Raw genomic sequence first — 24,644 nt, forward strand, 5'->3', positions numbered from 1 at the left:
AGTACACAATACCAGTTATACATCAAGAACTAAAAAACGGAATAAAATACAGAGGTATCAAATCAGAATCAGAACCATTGGGTTTCCCATAATATCCATTCGTAGCTACAGACTCTTTTCCTAACAATTCAAATACACTGAATCAGTAATGACCAGTCCTGGCTAAACCTGCTCAAACAAGACTTTGTCTTTGTTAAAAGAAACAAAGGACTAATCTTCTGGCAGAGGCATACACCGTCTGCTCAGCTTGCCTTTCCCCTTCTCACTACCTATCGCTTCTATCCAAGAGAGTAGGAAATCTAATCACACTCCGCATACGACTCCGCCAACGCTCCCGCTCGCCCCCGACGCTGGCCTGTCGCTCAGACGTGCTCTCTCATTCCATTAAACTCAAAGACTCCATCAGAGCCCAGGCTGTGTTCACACGTTACAGTGCACAGAGAGCCGGTGGCTTCTTATATGACTGATAAAATCTATGAGAGTAAGAGCTCATAGTAATATTACTGGAGAGAAAGCAATGGCTGCGGGGAAGAGGAGGAATGCAATTGATGAGATGGGGGTTCAATAAAGGGAAGAAGAAATTAGAGAACCAAGGTGTAGAGATATTGAACCCCTCTGCATTCGGTTTTAAATTTATTTTCATGTAAAAAAAAATATTTTTCTTATAAAGTGGATTTTTATATTTTGAAAGTATCTGAACAGAACATCTAAAGAAATAATTTTGGGCAGATATTTCATCGAAGGGCCTGTTTATACCGAACTGACTACAGGACACCAAAAAGTCAGAAACAACATCTTTTTTTTACAAAATCAGACACTGTCCTCCAAACAAAATCCAATAACTGATTTACAAGAGATCCATATGAGGGGCTCATGCAAAATCAGGTATAATTAATACCTTTGTATAATTATGTTTTTTTGGTACCCGAGAAAAGAAAAAAAAGGGTATGAGAAATAAACAGACTCTGGGTCCATTGCTGGTGTGGTGGAGAGGTGGAGAGAGACACCAAAGCCTTGAGCAAAAACACATCAATAAGATGCATGTCTCAATCTCAACACCATCATCTCCCCCCCTGTTCATCAGCTTTGACCCCTATTGCCCCGCAGCAGAAAACATACATCTAAACACACACACAAACACCCTTCTCTCTCGGTGGGCCTTGTGTACGGAAATTTATATCTTCTCTCTCGATTCCACCAACCCTCAGTCTCTTCACTGTCTCTCTCCGTCATCATAACGGACAACTCGGTATCAGACTGAGATCGAGAGAGTGGGAGATATTGAATGAGAGCGAGAGAGAGAGATAGAGGAAGCGATAAAAACACAAAGATGGAGTGGCGAAGGAAAGCTCCAGGGCAGCAAACAGAAACTTTCATTTCCCAGAAAGTAATATAACATCAATTGTGTTCGGTCATCTCAAGGGCTCAAGTTGCTGGTCTGATCAATACCGCCAACCAACCAGTGTGTTTTTCTGAACCTTAATCTAAACAGCAATGGCAGTCAATGTGTTCTCTATCAGGGCACTTTCCAAAAAACGTCTCAAATGGGAGATCAACCCATTGTCTTGGAGTCTTTCAACTGTTTTGATCCAGCTTAAGGCACGGCTGTCAGTTGATTAAAAAATATAAATCAAAACAACAAATACATAATACACTGACTCATCAAATGATGCATCAAATAAAGACATTGGTCTGATCAGATTTAATGGATTATGCTAAGCTATGCTAAAAGTGCTAGCGCCAGACGCGGAGATCAGCTGAATGGATTCAAAAACGGTAATGTTTAATTCTAAGGGAGCTGGAAAATTAGCATATTTTCAAAAAAAGTGGAGTGTCCCTTTAAAGGTACAAAACATATTTATTTACGTTTTAGTATTATAGGGTCTTTATGGGCATTCAAAGTGCCAATACTAGTCTGAATGAAAATAAGATGGGATGATATCACGAATATCCTGATTAGCACATGACGACATCCACTTCCCCCAGTCTCACAAAATCCTGTGGGAAACGCCAAAACTGATAGTCCCAGTGTTGTGCTGATCAGTATTCTTTGGTTCCAGCTTGTATTAGAAACAGATTCCAGTATCAGTTTTTCTCAATGGAAATGGATGAGTAATCAATTATTCATGCCTTACCGAGACCTAGCAGGTCGATGGCGGGCTCAGCATTCTTTTTAGGACTGGCTCTGGAATCTATCTGGTTATCTTCTCTTTTCTGGAATGAAGGGAGATAAAAAGAGAGAGAGACGTTATCAAGCAGTCTTAAGATTGCAATTATGCCATAATGGCACTATTATTTATTGTTAACAACAGGTAATTCAGGGTTCTCTTATCTACTTGCTCAAGCGAAATATTTATGCTTTATTTAAACCAACTTACAGTACACTGAAGACATAATTTTTTTTAAATACATGCACTCCCTGGGAATCAAACCCATAACTGTTGCATTGCTAGCACTATGTTTCACCACTTTGAGCTACAAGAATACGTGAATAATTGAATGCCGTTCTATACCAAACACACACAACAGTATGTATACATAGCCGGAAGCAAGTACGACCAGATAGCTTTCTTGAGAGTATAATTCAGCCCCTAAATATATTATCTTCGCTTCTATTCTATTTGTTCACCACCTGAACGACACTTAGCTGTTGACTGACCGCACTGCTTTACAGCTGTAGTTCAAAGATGGTCTTGAGGTGGCTGTGATTTGCGATGGGCAGACAAGGGCCATCTCGGCTGAAGAGCTGAACCTTAATCCGGCCCGAACCGCCGATCGATCGGCGCTGTGTTAAAGTCTGGATCAAAGCCAGGCAGAAGCTCTTTAAAACTTCGTTCGACACAAAAACACACTCGCAAATATACACAAACAATCTCACAGAAGCAAACTCGAAGGAACAGCGGTGCTATGCTTTACTTGGGAGAAAACAAAGGAGAAGATGACGAAAGGCAGAGAGGACACATGACAACACAAACACTATTTGCTGTCAAATCAGAATTCGACCCCTGCCGTATGATAAATGCGAAATTTGCCAGGATGTGTCATCTAACGTCATTGTTACTCGAATGTTCCTGGCAAAAGATTGGAATCGAGCGATGGAGATGGTGCGATTGAAAGGCAGGATTGAACTGACACAAGAGCTCTAATGAGCATCTGCCTGCTTGGTTTTGTGGCGAAGTGTCAAGCCAGGTGCATCATGGGTAGAGGATTAAATGTGAAAAAGAACATTCGCTGTTGCTCTTCAGTGAGCCTGAGATTCAGGGCCATTCAACGGTGCAATTTAATAAAAAAACAACCCACGTACGTATCCTAACGAAAAATACCTGATTTTAAACGCGTGAAATTCAGTTTCTGATAAGAAATTACATTGATCGGTTGTAATTTTACAAGCTCCTGAATTATGAAAGCTATCAGAAGAGTAGTTTTATACATCGCTGAGCCCTAAGCTCTTGAGAAAAGGTTGGAAATTGAATTAAAACGAATTGAATCTTAATCTTTTAGTGGTGAAAAGCCTTTGCAGCCTTGCATGTAAGCTTTGTGTACAACTCTGTGTGGAGTCTTTCACTTGTGACCATTTTATTTTAGCTTGTATAGGCACAGAAATGATCAGTCAGGAACGTGAAGTACACCAACCCTTCACAAAACAGATGCAGAGCTGTTATTCACCTCTATGATGGAAAAAAACGGTTGGCTATGGCTGAATTATGCATGAATTCAGGGGCTAAGGTGCTTTTCTATTTGTTGACTTTAACACGCATATTTTGAGGACGACTTCGAAGACAAAATCCATCAAAAATGTATTTGTGTTCCAGATGATGGAAACACATCAGCCTGAGACAAACAAAAAATATTCACAAGACAAAGAAAAAATGCACTCAAATACAAAAGACAAACATGCACACAGCTTGTATAGCATAAATCATTTGTGTGCTATGTTTTTTTTCCATACACACGAAATCTACAAAAACGTTTCTTTCTCATTTCCACCATCTATTGCTATGGGAAGGCATTCAGTGAATGGGTGTGAAATTGCTTGAACCGTGGCGTTCAGTCTCAGGAGCCTCTCCAATCAAGGTCATTTCTAATTCATGAATACTTCCCTGTGATTAAAGAGTAATTCCATTTGGGTCACATTCCCTCGCACTCAATGCGTCCGCACCACGCAAACAGGATCAGAAGGAGATGCTTGCATGCACTCAGGCGTTTGCAGAGGGCCACTCGTTCCTCACTTCTTTCTGGACTGATGCACAGCTAAACACACTTGGCTGAGCACTCACAACTTTATGCATCCCTGCAAAGCCTATCGGAAAGCTACAGGTGCTGTATAAAAGAGTCTGCTACCTACTGATGCATTCCTCAACACTAGCGGTGATGTTTATTTCTTGATATTAGAAGATTAAGAGATGTTTAAGCCCGAGAGATGGATGACTGACTGTTAATGAGCCAGACATGTGAAACAAAAAACTGTAAACAGTTTTTGAAGCCCAAAAACTGTAAACAGTGTTAAGAAATTTGACATCATCATACGTTTAGGTTTAACAATACAACACATATGGTTATCTGTACATTCTTTAATGTGTATGAAAAAATCCTATTTTGGGATTATAAAAGGACTGTGCATCTTTATTAGTCACCACTCATAAAAATGTTTATGATAAAGAGATTCTCAATGAATCTCACACCGCCTGAAAATCTGTATCTATAACAACAGTAAAACTATGGTATTTTGGCAGATACTATGGTAAATATCTGTAAAGGACACACATAAGTTTACATGACACATCGCCATACAGTAAATGACTTAAACAAAAAATAACACAAAAGTACCCGCGTAACACTTTTTGTCTGTAAAATAAAGGAAAAATAAATAATTGAATATACAATTTGTAGAATCCGCTGCTTGAGGGCACATGATCAAAACAATAACACTGATGTAGATTAATGACTCTGAAGCAGCGTGGAATGATAGGATTTGTTGTCTTTAACTCAACCGCTGATGGCCATCAATCAGACAGGAACGAGAAATCATGTTAACGGATGAGGTAAAATAATAAAATTTTATAAATGTTGCGTTTGATTTTATTTCATTATGTAAGGTTTCATGTAATGTTCAAAACTAAATTGCTAGTCATAGATGTTACCCTATTAGTCCAATTCGATGGTGTGTTAACACAGAGCACAGAATTAAGTGTTCAGACCCACAAACCTACCATAAACAAGCGAGTCTAGCCCAACAGACACATACTTCCGCATTTGTCCACGACACTGTTGTCATGTGGTTTTTACGTTAATAAAAGCGGTAACAAAGGTTAACATGGATATTAACGTCTGCACTGCCCCGTGTCACTGTTTAGAAAGGCAATTGTCTCATAATATACAAGTAGTTGAAAACATTAGAGATATTGTTAGAAATCAGCTGGACAAAAAACATTAGCCCAAAAGTTATCATAGATTTGTTAATTTAGGAAATTCTAATGTTAAATGGCAGGGCTAGACAATAATGCTGCGTTCAGACCACCCACGGTAGGGGCGTAATAGCACTTTTGGGAGTACTTCGACTCGCCTGAAAAGTCCGCTCCCCTTCTCACTCTCATAATGGGAGGGGGAGGGTGTTACTGCGCCAAGTCGAAGTACTCCCAAAAGTGCTATTACGCCATAAAATATAGTTCCTCTTTTAAATCCGCTTAGAAAAGCGCTACGTTTTATTTTGTACCACCAAACTTGCTCGTATAACTACTCGTCTTAAATAGGAAAAACGTTGATGTGTTTGGTCACTTCTAACTTTATCTCTAAATGGTACCATTGAATGAATGGGGCTAAGCTAAATGCTATCGAAGCGTCGCAGCGCGCTCCAGCGCTTACGTGCACGCACACAGATGATAGAGGGATGTATCAACAATTCTTAGTTAAGGTAATAACATATTTTAATATTGAAAATGAGTAGACTATTCCTTTAACCAAACAGGAGCTTGCTCTAGTAGTGACGTGATTACAGAAAGTTGCAGAAGCCCCTCCCATGACGCGAATTTCCGTGTGAAAATCTCAATGACTAGAATAAACGAGTAAACTCAAAATGTTCATGCAGCAAACTAGACGCGTTAGAGGTGAATTTGCCGCCTCAACCACGGCTGATGTAAACCCACTGTAAGGACAGCCCGATGGCTTGGGGCTAGCGTGAATGATGCTTAGGCCACTTGACAGAACGGTCACTAGCCTGATCGAGCAAAGTCACGAAAGTTTACCATTTTGACAGGGGTTGCAAGCCTTTAAAATTTTTAATAAAAGATGACGTGAAACAGATAAGAAGATATGTGCTAGGGTTGTGCCGATAGACGATAGAATCATGTATCAACGATCGTCAGACACATCGGTAATAGCAGGCTTTCATGACGATAGTTGCCGATGGCTATTATTATCATCATAGTTTTACATTTACATTGCGTGATTTCCTTGCATGAGAGGGTTTGTAGGATTTACTTTGCACAAGAGAGTTTGGACTCTCGACGCGCGGCTTTGACATTTCCTTGTACTAGAGAGGTTGTTAGTGCACAAAGGGTTAAAACCAGCGCATGTGTTGTTCCCGCTCCCTGGTACGCAGGAAATTTTAGAGCACCTGGGATTTTCCACGCTCGGATTAATGGCATCAGTTTTGAGAAGGTTGCAGTCATGACATTGTTGCCCTTGCTTATTTTTTGTCCATCAATCAAGTGACTTGTCATAAACGAGAAAATAATAAACAAATAAATAGAGTAAACTACTGCCCCGCCCCCCGATACTATTGTTTATCGGCGATCTCACAGGCTGACGATAGGACGATCTCAAAATGGGGCATATCTCCCAACACTAATGTGCGCACATGCAAAGCGTGCACCCGGAAAGCCACATCTCCACTCTCCTTCATTATTGTTTTGAAAATGCGACCTATGGTGGCGAAAAGTTACAGATTGTGCCTTTAGACAACAAACTCTAAATTGCAAAGTATTAGAGTATAAAATTAAAAGAAATGTTCAACCATATTAAAAAAAGATATTCTTTGGCACAGCCATGATGTGTGTGCTAAACATACAGAGCAACCATGAGCGTTTTAGTGGGCATGTGCCATTTTCTGTAGCCCTGTTAGAGAGACTGTCATAGACCGGGAAAGAGGTTTCACTCAACACAGCTGACAGTAGAGTTATTAATTATGAGTGAAACCACCCAGTGAAATGAAAAGGCAGGTTAGAAATCTACAAGCCTCTTACAATCCGGTTTTAGTTAATAATAAATGGACATCAGTATGAACGATGCTTTACAGAATACTGATCTAATGGTGATGTCTCCTACTTGGATGCTCATCTACACTAAGGCCTAAACCACAATTGGAGAAATGTCAGCTAGTGCTTGTTGTCAAAAAACTATAAATGAACTATAAATGAAACCTCGGTTATGCACAAAATCATAAGCAGGCAAACACACTTAGTTTTCAGTAATTAAAGCAAAACAAAACCCAGCCAGTGGTTAATGGCAGCATCTGCCAGCGGAGGCACAGAATGAAGAAATGGAGGCCTGTGCCGTGGGGGGAGAAAACAAGACTCTGTTATCATTTAATATGCTTATCATTAATTATAGTTCATCATTGTGCTTATCAGGGATCTAAACAGAGGGCGGCCTGAGGAGTCTTCAGCACGGGCACTTACATCCCTGATTACTTATTCCAGTTCCACTTTAATCAGCTGTTAATCCATGAGCTCTCCATCAGAGTCCACACTTCCTGCAGTACAAGGGCCACGTTGCAGCTTAATGCTGCTGAAGCTCAGAAACACACACTCATAGACCCACACACACACACGAAGGATGGAGTGATGGCTAAAAGCGAAAGGAGTGATAAAGTGCACTGTGAAAAAGGCAATTACATTTCAGCATAAGGGACATTTTAAGTCGCAGTTGAGAATGCGAAGAAATAAGAAACGCGAATTACTCTTACTATACATAAGAGCACAACAAAAGACCAACAACATTTCCTTAAATGATGCACCAAGATGCATAATGTTGCTGATTTATTAAGCAGGGTTCCCACACATTAGTAAACTTTAAATTCAAGGACCTTGCAAAGACTTTTCAGGTGCAATACCCTCAAATTCAAGGACTAAATGTGGGGACACATTTCAAGTGAGAGCAAGGTTACATTGTGTTACCTTTTAAGATACATTGTTACAGTTCCCTTTTGAGGGAACTCACGCTGCGGTGACACTTTGGGGGCGCCTCCAGGGGTAAGTGCGTCTGAATGGGTGTATATCAAATTCAACCAATGGTGAGGTTTAACAACAAAGACAGGGTGACGCGAGATCCAGGAAGTATATCGCTATCTGAAATATTGCCAAAGACGGCGTTAAAGTGACGCTGAAAGTATGGTAAGGGAGACGCAGCGTCTCGTTCCCTTCTCAGGGAGCAACAGTTAGATACGTAACCAGAGACGCTTTCACGTGTCAAACACAACTATGCAAAAAAGCATTTTGGTATGAATCAACATTCGCATACAGAAGATATAAGCATTTAAAGCGAACAGTTTAGCACATGTGCGTAAAAAGTCTAGAATTTTTATGATATTATCCTACACTAGACACGGAATAATAATCGTTTTTCCCAGAAAACGTCTTGCATAAAATAGATTCAAGCACTTTCAATGACCTGTATCTATGTATGTATATTTTCAAAAACTTCCCAGGGACAAAATTTTTTTCCCACAGATTCACAAACTTTCAAGGATTTCAAGGACCCGTGGGAACCTTGATTAAGGGGTTTGCAAATTCCCAGCATGGACAATTTTCGTATGCGTTTTTCCGAATTCGTTATCCTATACATTTTTCAATCTTTATCAACTTGTCAGACACTATTCTTGCTTTTGCTGTTCGCTTGTACGGTGGCTCTGATGTCAAAACACCTCAAAATACTTGCTACAGATGCGATAAATGCAGAAAATCAAACCTAATCCCATTTTTTATGACGGACGAACGTTTCGGAGGCAGTGTGTAAATGTAATTGACACAACGTGAAGTCGTATTCATTTTTGTAATTTTTTATTTTTTGTATTTCGGAGTCAATGTGCAAAGATATTTACAGTTAACGTTATAAAACTGTACTTATGTAAGAATCATCAATACAGCTGCTATTGAGAACATCCAAATATTTCTTAACAACTTCCAGTGCGGACAAGAAAAGGAAAACAGCTTGGTTATGCACAGCACGTCCCCTGCAATGTACAGCGTATGTATAGATATTTGTGCGCTTCAACAGCTTATAGTAAATACGGCCATTGTAAGCTAGAATATGTATGAGGTGGATTACGAGTGTATTTTTCAGTCAAAAGCCTTTTTGTTATGTGGAATGGACAGGCATGAAAATTTAAAGGATCACAATAGATGTTTGGCGAGAGAGAGAAGGAACGATGGTACGAGAGCAGACTTCTGTGAATGATGTACTGCAGGGGATCTGTGCAGAGCTTCTGTCCCGTCACAAACTGTCAAAGCACATCGCACCGAATAGACAGACTCGGGTGCGTTGAAACTTCCACGCCTGCTTGCTCACACAAACACACACACAGTTTTTCCCTTGACACTGTGCTTTTGTGAGGACTTCAGAAACAAACTTTGAGGGGTTAAAATCCTCGGCATCCAGGCAGAAAGGCTTTTCTGCTTAATTCGTTTGACGGGCAGGGAAAAGCGTATCAGAATGTTGAGAGAGACTACAACAGACTGAAAGTACTGCTGCATAACCACACAAAAACTCAGTTGTATTACAAAGAAAAGCCATAAAACAAGACATTATTTTGTGTACTAAAGAATTTTTCCTTAAATGTACTTAATACAAGAAAAATTCAGCAAAAAATGTCTTAGTCCATTGGCAGATTTTTTTGCTTGTTTTAAGCACAAATTTGCTTAAATTTGATATGTTTTGTCTAAAAACTAGACTTATTTTTTTAGGTCATTTGCTCATCAAGAAAATACATCTTGATTTAAGAATTTTTAGATATTTCTACTGAAAAGAAGGCAAAAATACTAAGTAAGAAAGTCATTTTTTGCAGTGTAAACTGGAAACATTTATTTATTTACAAAACCAAATGTCATTTCAAACCCACATGCTATTTTTCATATTGTGGCAGCTAATAGTGACCACCTGTCTGACTTTAAAAAAAATTACAAAAAAGCTAAAGGTCACCTAATATGTTAAAAAAATTGGGTAATTTTTCGGTGTAAAGGAAAAAGTGATGTTTTTGTGTGTGTGTGTTAAGGGTGTCACGATTTCGATTTAAAATCGAAATCGATCGAAATTAAGTCAGAACCTCGAACTTCGAATTAAAAAATTGGATCGTCGATGCTGCCACGCACCCATGTCACGTCTGGTCGGCTTGCAAAGCGGGGGAAAATAAACTCTCAGAAGTGCCTTTTAAAAAACATCCATCCAGCGTAACGCGATTTATATTTTAAGCACGAGGGATGTATTGCTACAACTCCTTGAAATGCATATCATAAACAGGATTAATACCTAGTGATCTGCCTTCGGACAGAGCGCAGCTCTCTGCACGTGCACGAGAGAGCCGCCAAGATGCAGCGGGTTATATTTTAAACAAAAGGTATAGTTTGCCTCAGCTCGCATGAAACGCATAAAATTGAACAAATACGTAAGGATTATTACTTTAGTTTATGTTTAGACTTTGGACAGATGCGAGAGCGCATGCACGTGAGACAGAGAGAAGCGCAGCTGCTTATGACGCACTGGTTTTAGTTCAGATAATAGGAGTCCAAGACGCGCGCATTAAGTCTATCTGCGTGCAAGAAGGAATTCTCTCTCTACAAGCTCTCTCGCGTAAAGTAAAGCCCACAAACCCCCATGCGAGGAAAAGCACGCAATGTGCATGTTAATGTGAAACTATAATAATAATAATAATAATAATAATAATGATTTTAATAATAATAAAACATTTTTTGTCTTAAAAAAATTCATTTAAAAATCGAGAATCGAATTGAATCGTGACATCAGAATCGAAAATGTAATCGAATCGAGGATTTGGAGAATCGTGACACCCCTAGTGTGTGTGTGTGTGTGTGTGTATGTGTGTGTGTCTTTAAATGCAAATGAGCTGCTGCTTTTCTCTGTTTACTTGTTTTTAGCAAGACAATCACCTTACTTTATTGTCTATATATGTGCAGTAATGAATTGTGTAAAGAAGATTTAAAACAGAACTTGTGACCTAACTGTGGTCTTTGGATGGCTGTGGGCGGGGGCTTGTGCAAAATAACATCAGGTTTGTTAAGAAAACGGCAACAGCTTGTTGGAGTGGGCAGATTTTTATCATTACAGTGTGGTTGTGTACACACAGGCGACACACAATTATATTCAAACAACATATAAAAGTGAATTTCTCACATTAGGTAACCTTTAAAGTACCCGAAACTTTGTTATAAACTATAAGTGAATAATGATTTTAATTTCATTCTGTGTCTCCTACAAAGCTATCGCACGGCCTAAAAAAATCCTACACTGCAAAAAATTCCTTGTTGCACTGGAGTTGCTATAAATAAATAAAAATAAAGTTGAATTAGCCCAAGTTATTTAAAAAAAATGTCATCATCTGTGTTTTTCTGTGTACTCATTAATGGTTTCAGCGGCAATAACATAAACAAACAATGTGTGTGACACAAATGTAACTTCTGTTAGATTTTTAATTCAAATCATAGCTAAAGTGTATCAACCATTACAATAAGCAAAGTTACAGTGTAAAATTAATGTATACAATAGGGATGTCAATTTATGCAATTTCCCATATTCCATGGTCGTTTAAATTAACGATCAATCAATTGAATAATCGTTAACTATAATAATGCAATATGCATTATTACAGCAGTGGCTTATATAGCCAATGACTCCGCCTCATATGGGCACTTTGCGCAGTCGTATGAAAGTCTGTGCGTCCATGACAAAATAAAAGTTTCATTATCATCAAGTTATTTTTCTAGTTGTTCACCTCACTTTCTGAGTCGTTGATACATTGTTCGTTGTAATTATATCCAAGAAGCACACGAAGGGCACTTTTCCCATTGTCACCTCAGATTAGACCTGCGGCATACTTTCAGCAAAGATACGCACAACCGGCGCAACGTCATAGAATGTCTCTGAACAGGTTCACGCCCACTTTTGGGGGAATTCAGACTAGACCTTCCATTGACTTCCATTCAAAATAGTGGAACAAAGCAACGTTCGTACACAGCCGGCAGGCGTAAATAACTTATGAAATCACTCAGATTAAACATGTTGAGTAATTATCTATCCACCCTGCCTGCCATAGAGCGCGAAAGATACATTAACATATTTAATTTGGTCATAATAAAAACATGTCCCTTTCATTTTCCCAGCGTCAAATTTGTGTAACAACGCTCCCTATTGGCCAAAGGTGTCTTACCCGGACATTTACTCATACCTCATCGAGTCAACAGTGAAGCAAGTGAATGATTTTACTTCGTATTTGAAAGTTACTTCGTATTCATATATTATGTCTTTATATTTAGAGTAATGAGTGCACTTTTCCGTCGAGTCATACAAGCGGTGATCCATGCTGTGATCCATTGTCGTTGGAAACCACATTTTTTTAAGGAATATGTTCCATAGATTAATTTTGTCGCTAGCCAGACCGATAAACAAGCACAGCTTGGAAGTTAACTTCGGGCCAGGCGCGTAACCGCTGCAACGTGCGTGCGTCTGATTAACATCCATATAACTTTTCTGTTGCATAAAAAGCTCTTTAGTGGAAAAGTATTCTAAAGATAATACAGGTTCCTTGGAAAACCAAAAATGCTTTTTCCATGTTATCGATATGCTAAAAAGAACCCTTTAAGAAACTTTCTTTTTAAAAAGTGTACAGGTTTGAAGCAACATAGTAGTAGATATTTTCACGTTTCGTTATTATGAATGATATTACACATACGTGTGTGTGCGTGTTATCACTGTTCCCCTGCTGTGTGATCTCATTCTCTAAAGGTTGCTCACATACTCATCTTTCCATAAAACCCCGATGAGATTCAAAGCTCCCACCATCTCCCTCACCTTTAATCTTGACATCACTACCCCCGGCCGCCCTGCACATCAGCTAATGTGAATTCTGAGTGGATGGGCTGAGATGTTAAGGTTAATGACGATGCCCTCACCGTAGTATATACGGAGCTCAGCAAGGACTGCCAGAGCCCCAGTGCCACTTCACTCGTACCTCAAGCCCTAAATCAATGAGGTGGTCAGTACTCAATCTCAAGACACATACAGGGTGGGAGTTACAGGCTCTCCACTCCAGGCTTCTAACCACACAGTCATTTTCACGCCCACTGGATCCTCACGCTCTCCAAATTGTTTTCGCAAAGGTCAAATGCAATGTTCAGCTCGAAGGGTATGACGGTGTAAATGGAGAAGAGGAGGGAGGGAGACAAACCCTTCGGCCAAAAACGAGAAGAGAAGGCTGAAGTGTTGCTCTGAAAACGTTTTTTTTTTCTTTCATCCTCCCACCCTCTGAAACAAAGCCATTCAGCACTCAACCATCCATAACTCTCAGCAAGTTCATTAACAATAAAAGAAATGTGAACGGCCGAGCAGCACATTACATTTTCGCAATCTCGTATACCACATGGATCTACAGCTATGTCATGCACAGCTGAACGGATGAATCTCGAACTTGTAAAGCTGCCAAAATTAACGAGGAGAAACCCCAAAGTTTAATACCATCCAAACTGTGTAATTTTTGCAACTTCAAGCGCCAAACGTTGTGGTGCAGGAAGGGATATAAATTTTATTAAGCATATCTGATGTTGCAAGAGGTGACCCTGATTTACCATCTGCACATTTGAAAACAAATTTAAAGACCGTGTCAGATTAGAAAAGATTGCATATTAGAAGACAGATATGAGGAGAGATAGTGGTTGGAGTGGGTGAGAGAGACACGATTAAAAGAAAAAAAATCTCCTGACAGCTTTTAGAAGTTTCAGGATAAGCATGAAAATCTACTTGCTTAAAAAATACATCTGACAATAGCATTTCCATTTTTCCAAGCCAGAAAGCTGCCAGTCACTGGGTCTCTAGAACTCATTTGCTCTTTTCACAAAAAAACAATCTGCTATTTGTTCACAAAGCATTGTTAATAGCATAACACAAGTTTTATTTGGTGCTTAATAAAAATACAACGGCTTCCACTTTGCATAAAGTAATTGGATTTGCAGTTTTTACAGGAGTAGGTCTTTGCCAATCAGAAGGCGGTTATAAAAACACCATTGTGAATCAAAACTACAGGGGATTGTCTTTGCAAGTTTGCATGTCCAGACATATTTAAATGCGACGAATTTCTAAGATCTTATCTTTCTTCTGTAACTTCACACAAACATGTACAAAAACTGCCATCGCCCAATTACCCATCTATCCGCCAGCCGTATACTTTTAATTAAAACTTTTCATTAATGTTTATCTTTATTACAAACAATTCCTCTGAGCTCAAAAAACGTCATCCCTCATTTCCTCAACCAAACACCTAAAACTGATGTAGATCTAATTATGATTTCTTTGTAGTGTCATCCTGAGCTGCAAGGAATCTCAGAATCCCACTAATATTAAAGTCCCCCAACCTAAAAAAATCACTTTTAAATGTGTTTCTATCAGAAAAAGAGTCGCCAGTGTGTGTGCAGAAACATCCTGTTATTATACAAATCCATCTTTTCTTCTTTGTGTAATCTCCTTTAAACCGCAACAGTCACACAAAACAGGCTGTTGGGGATCCCCTATCAATGTGATGTCAATATGACCGCTCACAGACTCCGCCTTATGAGTGCGTAGTTCAACCTTTTGCCAGAGAAACCTTTTGATGTAGTCCAAATGGCCATGTTCAAAATCGTATAATGAAAGATCTGGTGTATTTTGAGCTGAAACTTTCCAGACAAATTCTGGAGATACCAGAAGCCCTTTTCACACAGACATTCCGTAAAATTCACGGAAAAGGCATCCAGAATTTATTCCGGGATCCTTATATTTTTTATTCATTCACACTGCCATGATTACCCGGCATCTGATGGTCCCGGAAAGACACGTGACCTATTGAAAGTCCCGCCCTCTCTTCTACACAGCGTCTGAAGTTTGCATATTATATATTATCTCTCTCTCCAAGAACCACTCGCGTGCACTTTTGTTTATGATAAGATTATTAAGGAGCGCGTGACGCGCCATTCTAATGCTGGTGAATGATCTCAGCTTCAGAGTGGATATTTGACGAGCTCCCTGATCTCTACTTTAATACAGTTTTCAGACATTTCTCATCGTGATTGTTTATATGAATTTAAAACCCGTGTTTTGAGAACCTGAACAATATATCTTGTTGGGATGACGCGCGGGTATTTTCGTTTATTATAGCTCAAATGAGCACGTGACGCGATATTCTTTTATGCTGCTGAATGATTTCAACGCAGTAAGTAACGAGCTAACTTACCTGATATCTGCTTCAGTCCAGTTTGCTGACATTTCTCGTTGTGAATGTTGTAAATCCCTCATTTTAAAGAGTTGAACCAACTTCATGTTGCCATGACACCCGCGTCCACACTACGGCACGTGCGTCATTGTTTATGCGTCTCATTTATCATTTCCTGATAACTGCGTCAATATAGTTTGCAACATTTCTCGTGGTGAATGTTTATATGCATGTTATCTCTCGTTTTAAAGAGCTGAACCATAACTTTTGTTGTGATGAAGCGCGCGTCCTCACTACGACACGCCCATTACGGCATTCTTTCGGCTTCTTGTTCACACAGAGGGTTATTCGTGTATCTGACTAGGTCCTCTTTCCGGCAACGATCACACAGACGCTTGTCTGGCATTTTACGGGTATTTTCTGGGACCAAAGGTCTGTGTGAATGGGGTTAGAGACTATTTTACATTGCTGAAAAACATCTAGGTTAGGGGCGCTTTAAGCCTTTAGATCAGGGGTGCCCAAACTTTTTCCTACCAAGGGCCAAAAATCAAACCAGACTATGGGCCGTGAGCCAAAAGTAAATGTTGCTGTGCCATATTAAAATAAAAGTTGCCCCATTTCTCCTAATTTATAATTTTCTATTTTTTTTAAAATAAACAAGCAAACATTACTCTGTTTACGCATAACTAATGCAGTTTTATTTTCAAAGGTAACTGATTTTACCAATCATTTTTAAATATTATTTTGTCTGTGTGCCACTGCCTCGACCTCTTCATTATTAGCCTATATGAACCCGTGATGCATGCTATACACCTTCAATGCATGTACATAAAAAAAAATATTCACTTGAATTGCATTTAATTTCAATTTCACATTTTTGGAATGTACAAATAAAACAAAAAATGTTGCATTTTAGAAAATGTTTAATTAGAAATATGAACATCTGCGTCAATGACGTTGATCCTTTTTCCTTATCTCACGTGGCATGACGGGTTAAATTAAAGGTCATTGCGTGCCAACTTTGCCCTAGTTTGGGCACCTCTTGCTTTTTATGGCGCTCTTTCATTGCATAGTACCCCACGGTTTGGGTCAGATCGGGTCAGCTCACTTCACTTTGGCTTGGTTAGCTTTCCATCGAGTTTAATATCACTTCGCAGTGGAGGGATAAGCGTGTTGTTATATTTGCGCTGCCTACTGCTGTGACATCATACAAGTGAGAGCGTTGTTGTAATATACATCCCCATACATTAATTTATTTCTCAGTTTGCCACAAATAGATGTTTTCACATCGCATTTATCACGACCTCTGTCTCACATGACAAGTTTCTGTACAAACGCCGGTGGCGTCAGACGACCTGAGCCTCCACTGAGCCTCATTGAAGTTGCATTTAAGCATACAATGCTGACATGCTCGTCCCGAATGTGCCATCACAAACTCCAAGTCTGGAAAAAACTGGAATGGTGTCCCTGATTCTCAACCTGTGGATGTTTTCATCGCTAAAAGGGAGTTTGGGAACTTTTAGCAGAACACAGAACAACATGTTTGCTCAAGACAGCGCAAGCTATCATGAAGGTAAAGCTAATCTTTTACATTATAGTGATGACGCTGGCAATGACCATTCTCTTAGACCAATCAATGATTTACAGTGTTTTTGCGTCACGTTTTGGTATCAGCTCAGGTTGCTTGGAACCCCGCTCGAGGTGGTACTAAAAAAAGTATTGGTTACTACGTACTGCACCCAGTGGAAAAGCCCCCAAAGGTAAGCTGACCCAATCCTTCCTAAACCAAACTGTGGGGTACTATGCAATTAAAAACAAGGCATCAAACAAGCCAGAATAAAATGTTCTTGTGCGCTTTAGTTCTGCATTCAACACCTTGAACACTCTTGCAATGCAAGTGGACACTAGTAAATGTCCTAAGTGCTCCGATATGTGCAAGAAACACATTAATGCACCCGCACGAGCGCATCATACAAAAACACATTCTGCGTAAATAAACCACAAACTCCCCTGACTCTGATCAGGAAACAGTCTCGGCTAAATCCACAGCTTTAAATCCAGCCAATATTGATTAGGCCCCCGCAGCGGTGATCGATCGACCCCTTGCAGGTGTGTGTGCATGCGATTACGTGTGGTTTGAAACTAAACTAGGTCTCTGCAGGGTGAGCGAGTAGATGGTGGGGGAGGGATGCGTCTAGTTAGGGTGAGGAGTGTTGTTTGTCAGAGGACGATGCTCATTTAGGGCGCCCTTCACTCTCTCTGTCTCACACACCGTGTGCATGCGCTCATCGCATTATAGCAGTCAGCGGTGGGGGCTGGAGGCAGATGTGTTGTTGAAAAGCAGAGGAAGAGATGAAGATAGTGGAGGAGTTGAAGGGAAGGAAAGCCTTTGTAACATTATATTAAGGCCATAGCAAGCAGCTACTGGTTAATGGGCAGCACTAACAATAATCAGTTTCCTTTGAATTCATAGTGCCGTAGTTACAGCTTGTAATACAAATACACACACAAAGGTAAGGATAATACCATGTTAATTCATGAACAGGTACATAAGCAAAATATTAAACTAAACTAAAAGCAGTCTCTTATTATCTTTACTCTTCATTTTTCCATTTTTAGGAAGTTGGATTCAGAATGATCTATAATGTTTCCTGGAAACTGAAATCCACAACCTCTTAAAAGGAAAACATCAAAAATTTTCAATATTTTACAATGTTCTTACCTCAACTTAGACGAATTAATACATACCTATCTTTTTTCACTTTTAATCTTTGTACATTGCATTGTGAATGTGTAAGCATTTAGCCTAGCCCCATTCATTCCTTAGGATCCAAACAGGGATTAATGTAGAAGCCACCATGCACTTCCATGTTTTCCCTATTTAAAGACTGTTACATGAGTAGTTACACGAGTAAGTATAGTGACACAAAATAAAACGTGGCGATTTTTTAAGCAGATAAAAAATGAGAAATATATTGTATGTCGGAAGAGCACTTAGTTTGCAGCACTTCGACCTTGGCGCGCAGTAACATCAACACTCCTAACTACTCCCTCTCTTACTCAAATTTCCGTCAATATTACTGCTCCCAAGGTCGAAGCGCTTTAAACCAAGTGCTCTTATGCCAAAAAAAACATGGAAGTGTTTGGTGGCTTCTAAATTCATCCCTGTTTGGATCCTAAGGAACGAATGGGGCTAAGCTAAATGCTAACATTCACAACGCGCTGTACAAAGATTAAGTGTACGCATTAAAAAAAGATGGGCATTTATAAATTTGTCTAAGTTGAGGTAAGAACATAGTAAAATATTGAAAAAGTGTGCTGTTTTCCTTTAAGCATCTAACTCAATGACCTACCAATTGAGCTACACCAGACAGTTTGTTTAAGAAATTATTCTAAAAAAAATCTGAAAGAAATTCATTGTGTTTTAAACGTAAAAATACAATTACACTGATAAACGTTTATATGGCTTAAACAAACACTTGCTACGGTAGTCTAAAACAGTTAAATCTAAACAGTTATTCTCATATCTCGGCTGAGGTATATCTCTGTGAGTGTTTTCTGGACTTTTTTCATGTTATCACGTATTTCACAGACTAATCCTCCTTCAATACCTAGAGCACGGCATGCTGACAAGCTCTGATCTATACGTTTACCGTCTCGCAGATAGGTTGTTGACTAATACCGCACGCTTCTCCGCAGCACACGCTTGGTGCAGCCTCAAGGGACAACAAACACGAAACAGCATAAAGTTATTCATTCACATTGTAAGCCATCCTCACCCTGACACAAACACGCGCTCCATCTCAGAAACTAGGGCCAGATCATTAGTCTTCAACATGAAGTTAAAACCATACAGCACAGAGCTCTGGGAAATGTCGAGCAGACAGTATGCATACAACAGGATAATACTCTTTCTTTTTCACTCACTGATGAAGCACGTGTGTGATACAGTTCATCTTACTGGTGCCACAATATTCCTCTGTGTTCAACAGTGTCTTCTAACCACAAAAATAACGCCTGTTGTGGCCACCGTGTGAATGCGTTACAAAACCCCAATGCCACAGAAATCCCTCCAGTGGATTATAAAGTTTTCCAATGCACTTGAAACTAAGAAAGTATGGGAAGAATATCTTTGAATGCATTTACTCTAAAATGGGTCAAATATGGACAAACCCAACCATTGGGTCAAAATGAACATATAATTGTGACCCTTTTGTGTCTTTGAAATCCAGACTAGAATGATTTCAATTAATGATTTTAAATTGATATAATTTTTTAACGTTAATATATTTCATATTGACCCAGTAAGGTCAATGTTATATTTTCACAATATGTTTCTGACATTGTGTAGGATGATTTTATGTATAAAATAGTAAATAAACAAAACCTACTTTATTTGGGTTTTCACACACTAGGTCACAATTATTTAGATTTGTTAAATCCAACAGTTGGTTTTGACTCAATCACCTAATACAGTTTTTTTAAGTTGGCAAAGCACATTTTGTGTACTCTTAAAGGATTAGTCAATTTTCTTTAAAAATTCCAGATAATTTACTCACCACCATGTCATCCAAAATGTTGATGTCTTTCTTTGTTTAGTCGAGAAGAAATTATGTTTTAAAACATTCCAGGATTTTTCTCATTTTAATGGACTTCAATAGACCGTATACGAAACTACGCCCCAGTGTTTAGTGTGGAGAAAGAGGACCGTTCCGACATCGTTTTAAGTGGAATGATACTAATTAATGTCTTTGTGTCAGTTTATTGTTTAAAATGGTCCACAAATGTGCGTTTCATATATGTAACACGTGACCTTTCCACGTCATTACGCAATTACGTGAGGTCGTGCTGGCGCGTCGCACGACCGGGGGGGGACGAGAAGTTGTGGTTTAAAGGTTCTTTTTTTTTTCTTGCCAAAAATGGCAGTTGTTTCCCTGGATGGGACCCTTGTGCGTCGTTTGGGATCGTTCGGGGTCCTTTGAAGCTGCAATTTTGAACTGCATCCAGCTGTTAAGTGTTGGGGTCCACCAAAGTCCATTAAAATGAGAAAAATCCTGGAATGCTTTCCTCTAAAAAACATAATTTCTTCTTGACTGTACAAAGAAAGACATCAACATTTTAGATGACATGGTGGTGAGTAAATTATCTGTTTTTTTAAGAAAATGGACTAATCCTTTAAGTGAAGGGTCAAAAGGGCAGATTGTTAGGCCCAGAATATAGTCTGTTTTTTATGGGTATGGGAATGTACGTGGAGGGTCGAACGCACAGCCTTGCAAAGTATAGTTTATTTGACTTGTACGGATACACAGACGTTTGACACATGGGCATTGCAACAAAATGCAATGCATCTCTTGGGCTACATACTACATTTCTCCTGTATACGCATGTGCCCCTGAAGTGTACAATGTACACAGGGTTTTAAAAATCCAGCGGTGCATGTACACATCCTGGTAAAACTGCATCACGCTCACTGTACGTATGCATAAAAAGTAGACCATACATTGGCCTTTAAGGTAGCCTATATTCACATATATATAGCATATATGCACGTAGGTTAAACTTCAGTTTTTTGTGCTTTGACACAGAAAATCTCTTAACACAAGCACTATTCACTTTGCTGGGTCTGAAACTGCTGACTTACTGCTCCACAGGAAAACATTGCATTTTTCACCTCCTGTGGATTGACTGAGTCGGTCCCCCTATTCTTTTTTTACTCCATATAACATTCATCTCGTCATCACCAAAGCTTCATTTTCTTCTGTAAGAAACTTTTCCAATAAGTTCATTGTCTGTTGCTATAACTTCTGAGTAACACAATTACTTCCATACCCCTCATGTCTTGATTGATCGTCCAAAACAAGAAGACATTATTCCAACTCTCGCCAGGGTCCCCAACACTCTCCATTAACCGCAAGCTGCCAACAATCGCCCCACAAAGGCCTTTTCTCTTGAACAACTCGTACTGATTAGTCGAGATCTCGTACAGGCTCACGCAGACAGAAAGCTTTGAGCTTATTCTTTAGAAGAAGATCTGTGCCGGGAAATCAAACCAGCTCATAGCTTTCTTGATCAAACCAAAAAATAACAATTTCCAAACTTAAAAGAACTTTAATCTTTAAATGGCGAGTGCAGCTCTGGTCTAAAACTCAGCAAAGTTCATGTGGTTTAAGACATACACAGGCATGATATGTTACAGATGCAAAGCTTGTTATAATAATTATGCTGCCTAACATCTCCCAACGAGGAGTGACTTGATAAGAGAAAAAAACACAACTGCCGAGATGGAAAAAGAGGGGGACACTGGAGTGATGAAGGTTCATTTTGAGAGAATAAACTTCAATATGGGCTTAGTCAGTCTTGAGGTGAGTCGTGCACTATAAATAACAGACGGGCAGCAGTGAGCTCAGCACAGGTGTGGAAGAAGCCTGGAGGAATGAAAGCGGTCTATGTTTTACAAATGAGCATTTATTAGAAGTCAGAATAATGAGGATGAGATTAAAGATTAAAACATACAATGGCATTTAAAACTCATTTTACTTCCATAACCCAACAAGTCTCTGAGTGAAACACGATATTCAACAACAAAAAAACACACAAGGCATGATTTGATTTTATCTATGGAAAATTGATTGGAACGTGAAAAGCGAGCCATATATGTGATACTATAATGGAGCTAGGTAATTGGAAAAGAGGGACTGGTGAGGTCCTCCAAAAGTCATTTCAGAGGCGAGATTCCTTGATTGTTACTTGTTAGATTAAGTGACATTTTAATGTAATGGGAAATTAAGCCAAAAAAGTTTGTGCAACAATATGGGACAGCAAAATAATACAAAAATAAGCTAGTAAAACTCATTAATAAAAGCCATTTTACTACAATTAATAGAAAATCTATTTAAATACAGTTTTAAAAGTACAATACTGCTGTAAAAAAGTCCACAGCAGTGTAACAAATATTTAACTAGCTGGTTATTACATCATTTTCATTTTATGTAGTGGAGAGCAGGGGCAATTTTTTAAAAAGTAAAATTTCAGAATTACGCAATTTTAAAAGATAACGTTTAGGGCTGGGAAAAGATTAATCGCGATTAATCACATACAAAATAAAAGTTATTTTTTGCATTATATGTGTGTGTACTGTGTGTTTTTATTGTGTATATTTAACCACACACACATACATATATTCATGTCAGATATTTTTATTTATATATCAATTTTTCTAATTTATATATAATATAGAATATATAAAAATATAAATAAATATATATACACATGTAAATGTTTCTTAAAAACATACATGAATGTGTGTGTATTTATATGTACATAATAATTACACACAGCACACACTCATTTTTTATTCCAAAAATCACCTTTATTTTGTATGCGATTAATCGCGATTAATCTTTTCCCAGCCCTAAAACGTTTTATCTGTGCAAAAAATAATGAAGTTACATTTTCATTTTAAATTTCAGTTTTATCAAATGTTTGAAAAGCAACCTGACAGGACAAACTTGAGTTGTTGAAAATAAAACTTTTTATAACAGTTTGAACACTATAAAATTAAATCAAATTAGAATAATATTAATTTTCAACATAATGCAACAGTATTAGCAGCGGGACAAAAGTAACAAGTGTTACTTTCGTCCAGACAGGACCTCCTGACTTTTACACCCGATTTACTTTTATTTCGAGAAGTCAAACTTTAGGATGTGTTAAGTCACTAAATAACCTGTAGATTGACCGGTACTCCAACACATGATATAATATGCATAGTACAAGTAATATAAAGTACCTCACAACAAAAACATTTTTCAGAATCAAATGCTTGGGTACATCAAAATGTGCCAAACAATGTTTGTGTGTGACCGAAATCTCTCAGGTCAATTGAATACATTATTTAATTTTAAAATTTTATTTAAAATCACTTATTTAAAGGATAATTGTCAAATTTCATTGTCAAAACCTCAGTGTCCATCACTGTAGCCCATCCAAAACAAACCAGAAATGAGACCCAAAGCGCCAAATACCGGAATTATCCCTTAATAGATTTAAGATACATATACATTTAATACAAGGGACAGACACACTTAAGGCCAAGGTATGGTCCACTTGTTATGCATACGTGAGGGTCCGTGTACAGTGCGTGTGACGCAATTTTGTCATAAGAATAGTGCACACATACTGTATGTACGTACATAAAGTGTAGTATGTAGCCCAGAAGATGCATTGCATTTTGTCGCACGTCTGTGTACATGTATGAGTCATTGTCAAACTGTACTTTGCATTCAACTGCGTGCGTATGTTTGTGTTCAAGTAAAAAACAGACTATACTCCGTGCTTTATACACACACGCACGCATGCACACACACACGCACACACACACACACACACACACACACCTTTAGGCAGAGTGGACAGTGAAATCCCATTCCCTGCATGAGTGACCCAGTGAGAATCTACGGCAGCCTTATGGCACACACACACACACACTTAAGCTGTGAAGTTCCTCCATCTCCGTCTCACACCAACCGTCTTTTTCATCTTTTATCGCCTCTTCCTCTCCTCCATCTCTTTTCCTTTCATTCACACCTCTCCCTTGATACTTCCATCTTATTTTCCTTCCCTTTTGTTCCGTCTTCCCCTCTCTCGCTCTCTTTATCACAAACCTCATTTCCTTCTCCATCTCTCTCATCACCGGTCTCTTGTCTTCTGTGCCCCCCCAGCAAAACCCCATCTCTGTTTGCTATAAGCAGAGGCCCAAGGTCATTGTTAGCCTAGATTAGGTATGAAGCGGCTATCATCATGTGACCAACTTTCTTATTATTTGGTGTCCCCAGGCTGGAAAGTGAATCAGCATCTACCGTACAGACAGACTGTGCGAGGGAAACAAATAGAAAGGAGAAGAAGTTAGACTGTGCCTCAATGAGGCAACATGGAAAAGATGGCAAACTCATAAAACAACCTGCACGGGTGTTCCTTTAAATACAAGTGAAAGGTCTGAAGTGACATAACACCTCACCTTTATCCGAACCTGTGCAATTAGCAATGTTAAAAATACTAGGGATGTCCCGATCCGATATGCTGGATCGGTATCGGGGCCAATCCGGGCATTTTGGTTGGATCGAGGACCGACAACATGACCGATCCAATTCCGATATGTGCGTTAGCCGTGGTTGTTACT

The 24,644-nt window shown here is 39.0% G+C and overlaps 1 protein-coding gene across 6 annotated transcripts in view; it reads right to left on the minus strand.

The window, feature by feature from the left end:
- The window catches only part of smap1 (small ArfGAP 1), a 110,594-nt gene that overhangs the window by 24,428 nt on the left and 61,522 nt on the right, over positions 1-24,644 (minus strand). For all 6 annotated transcript variants that reach the window (XM_073873297.1, XM_073873298.1, XM_073873295.1 and 3 more), the window contains one exon: positions 2,136-2,214. In XM_073873297.1, the coding sequence (XP_073729398.1) occupies positions 2,136-2,214 (79 nt within the window). The remainder of the gene's footprint in view (positions 1-2,135; positions 2,215-24,644) is intronic.

This window comes from Misgurnus anguillicaudatus, chromosome 11, assembly GCF_027580225.2.
Source record: "Misgurnus anguillicaudatus chromosome 11, ASM2758022v2, whole genome shotgun sequence".
NCBI lineage: Eukaryota > Metazoa > Chordata > Actinopteri > Cypriniformes > Cobitidae > Misgurnus > Misgurnus anguillicaudatus.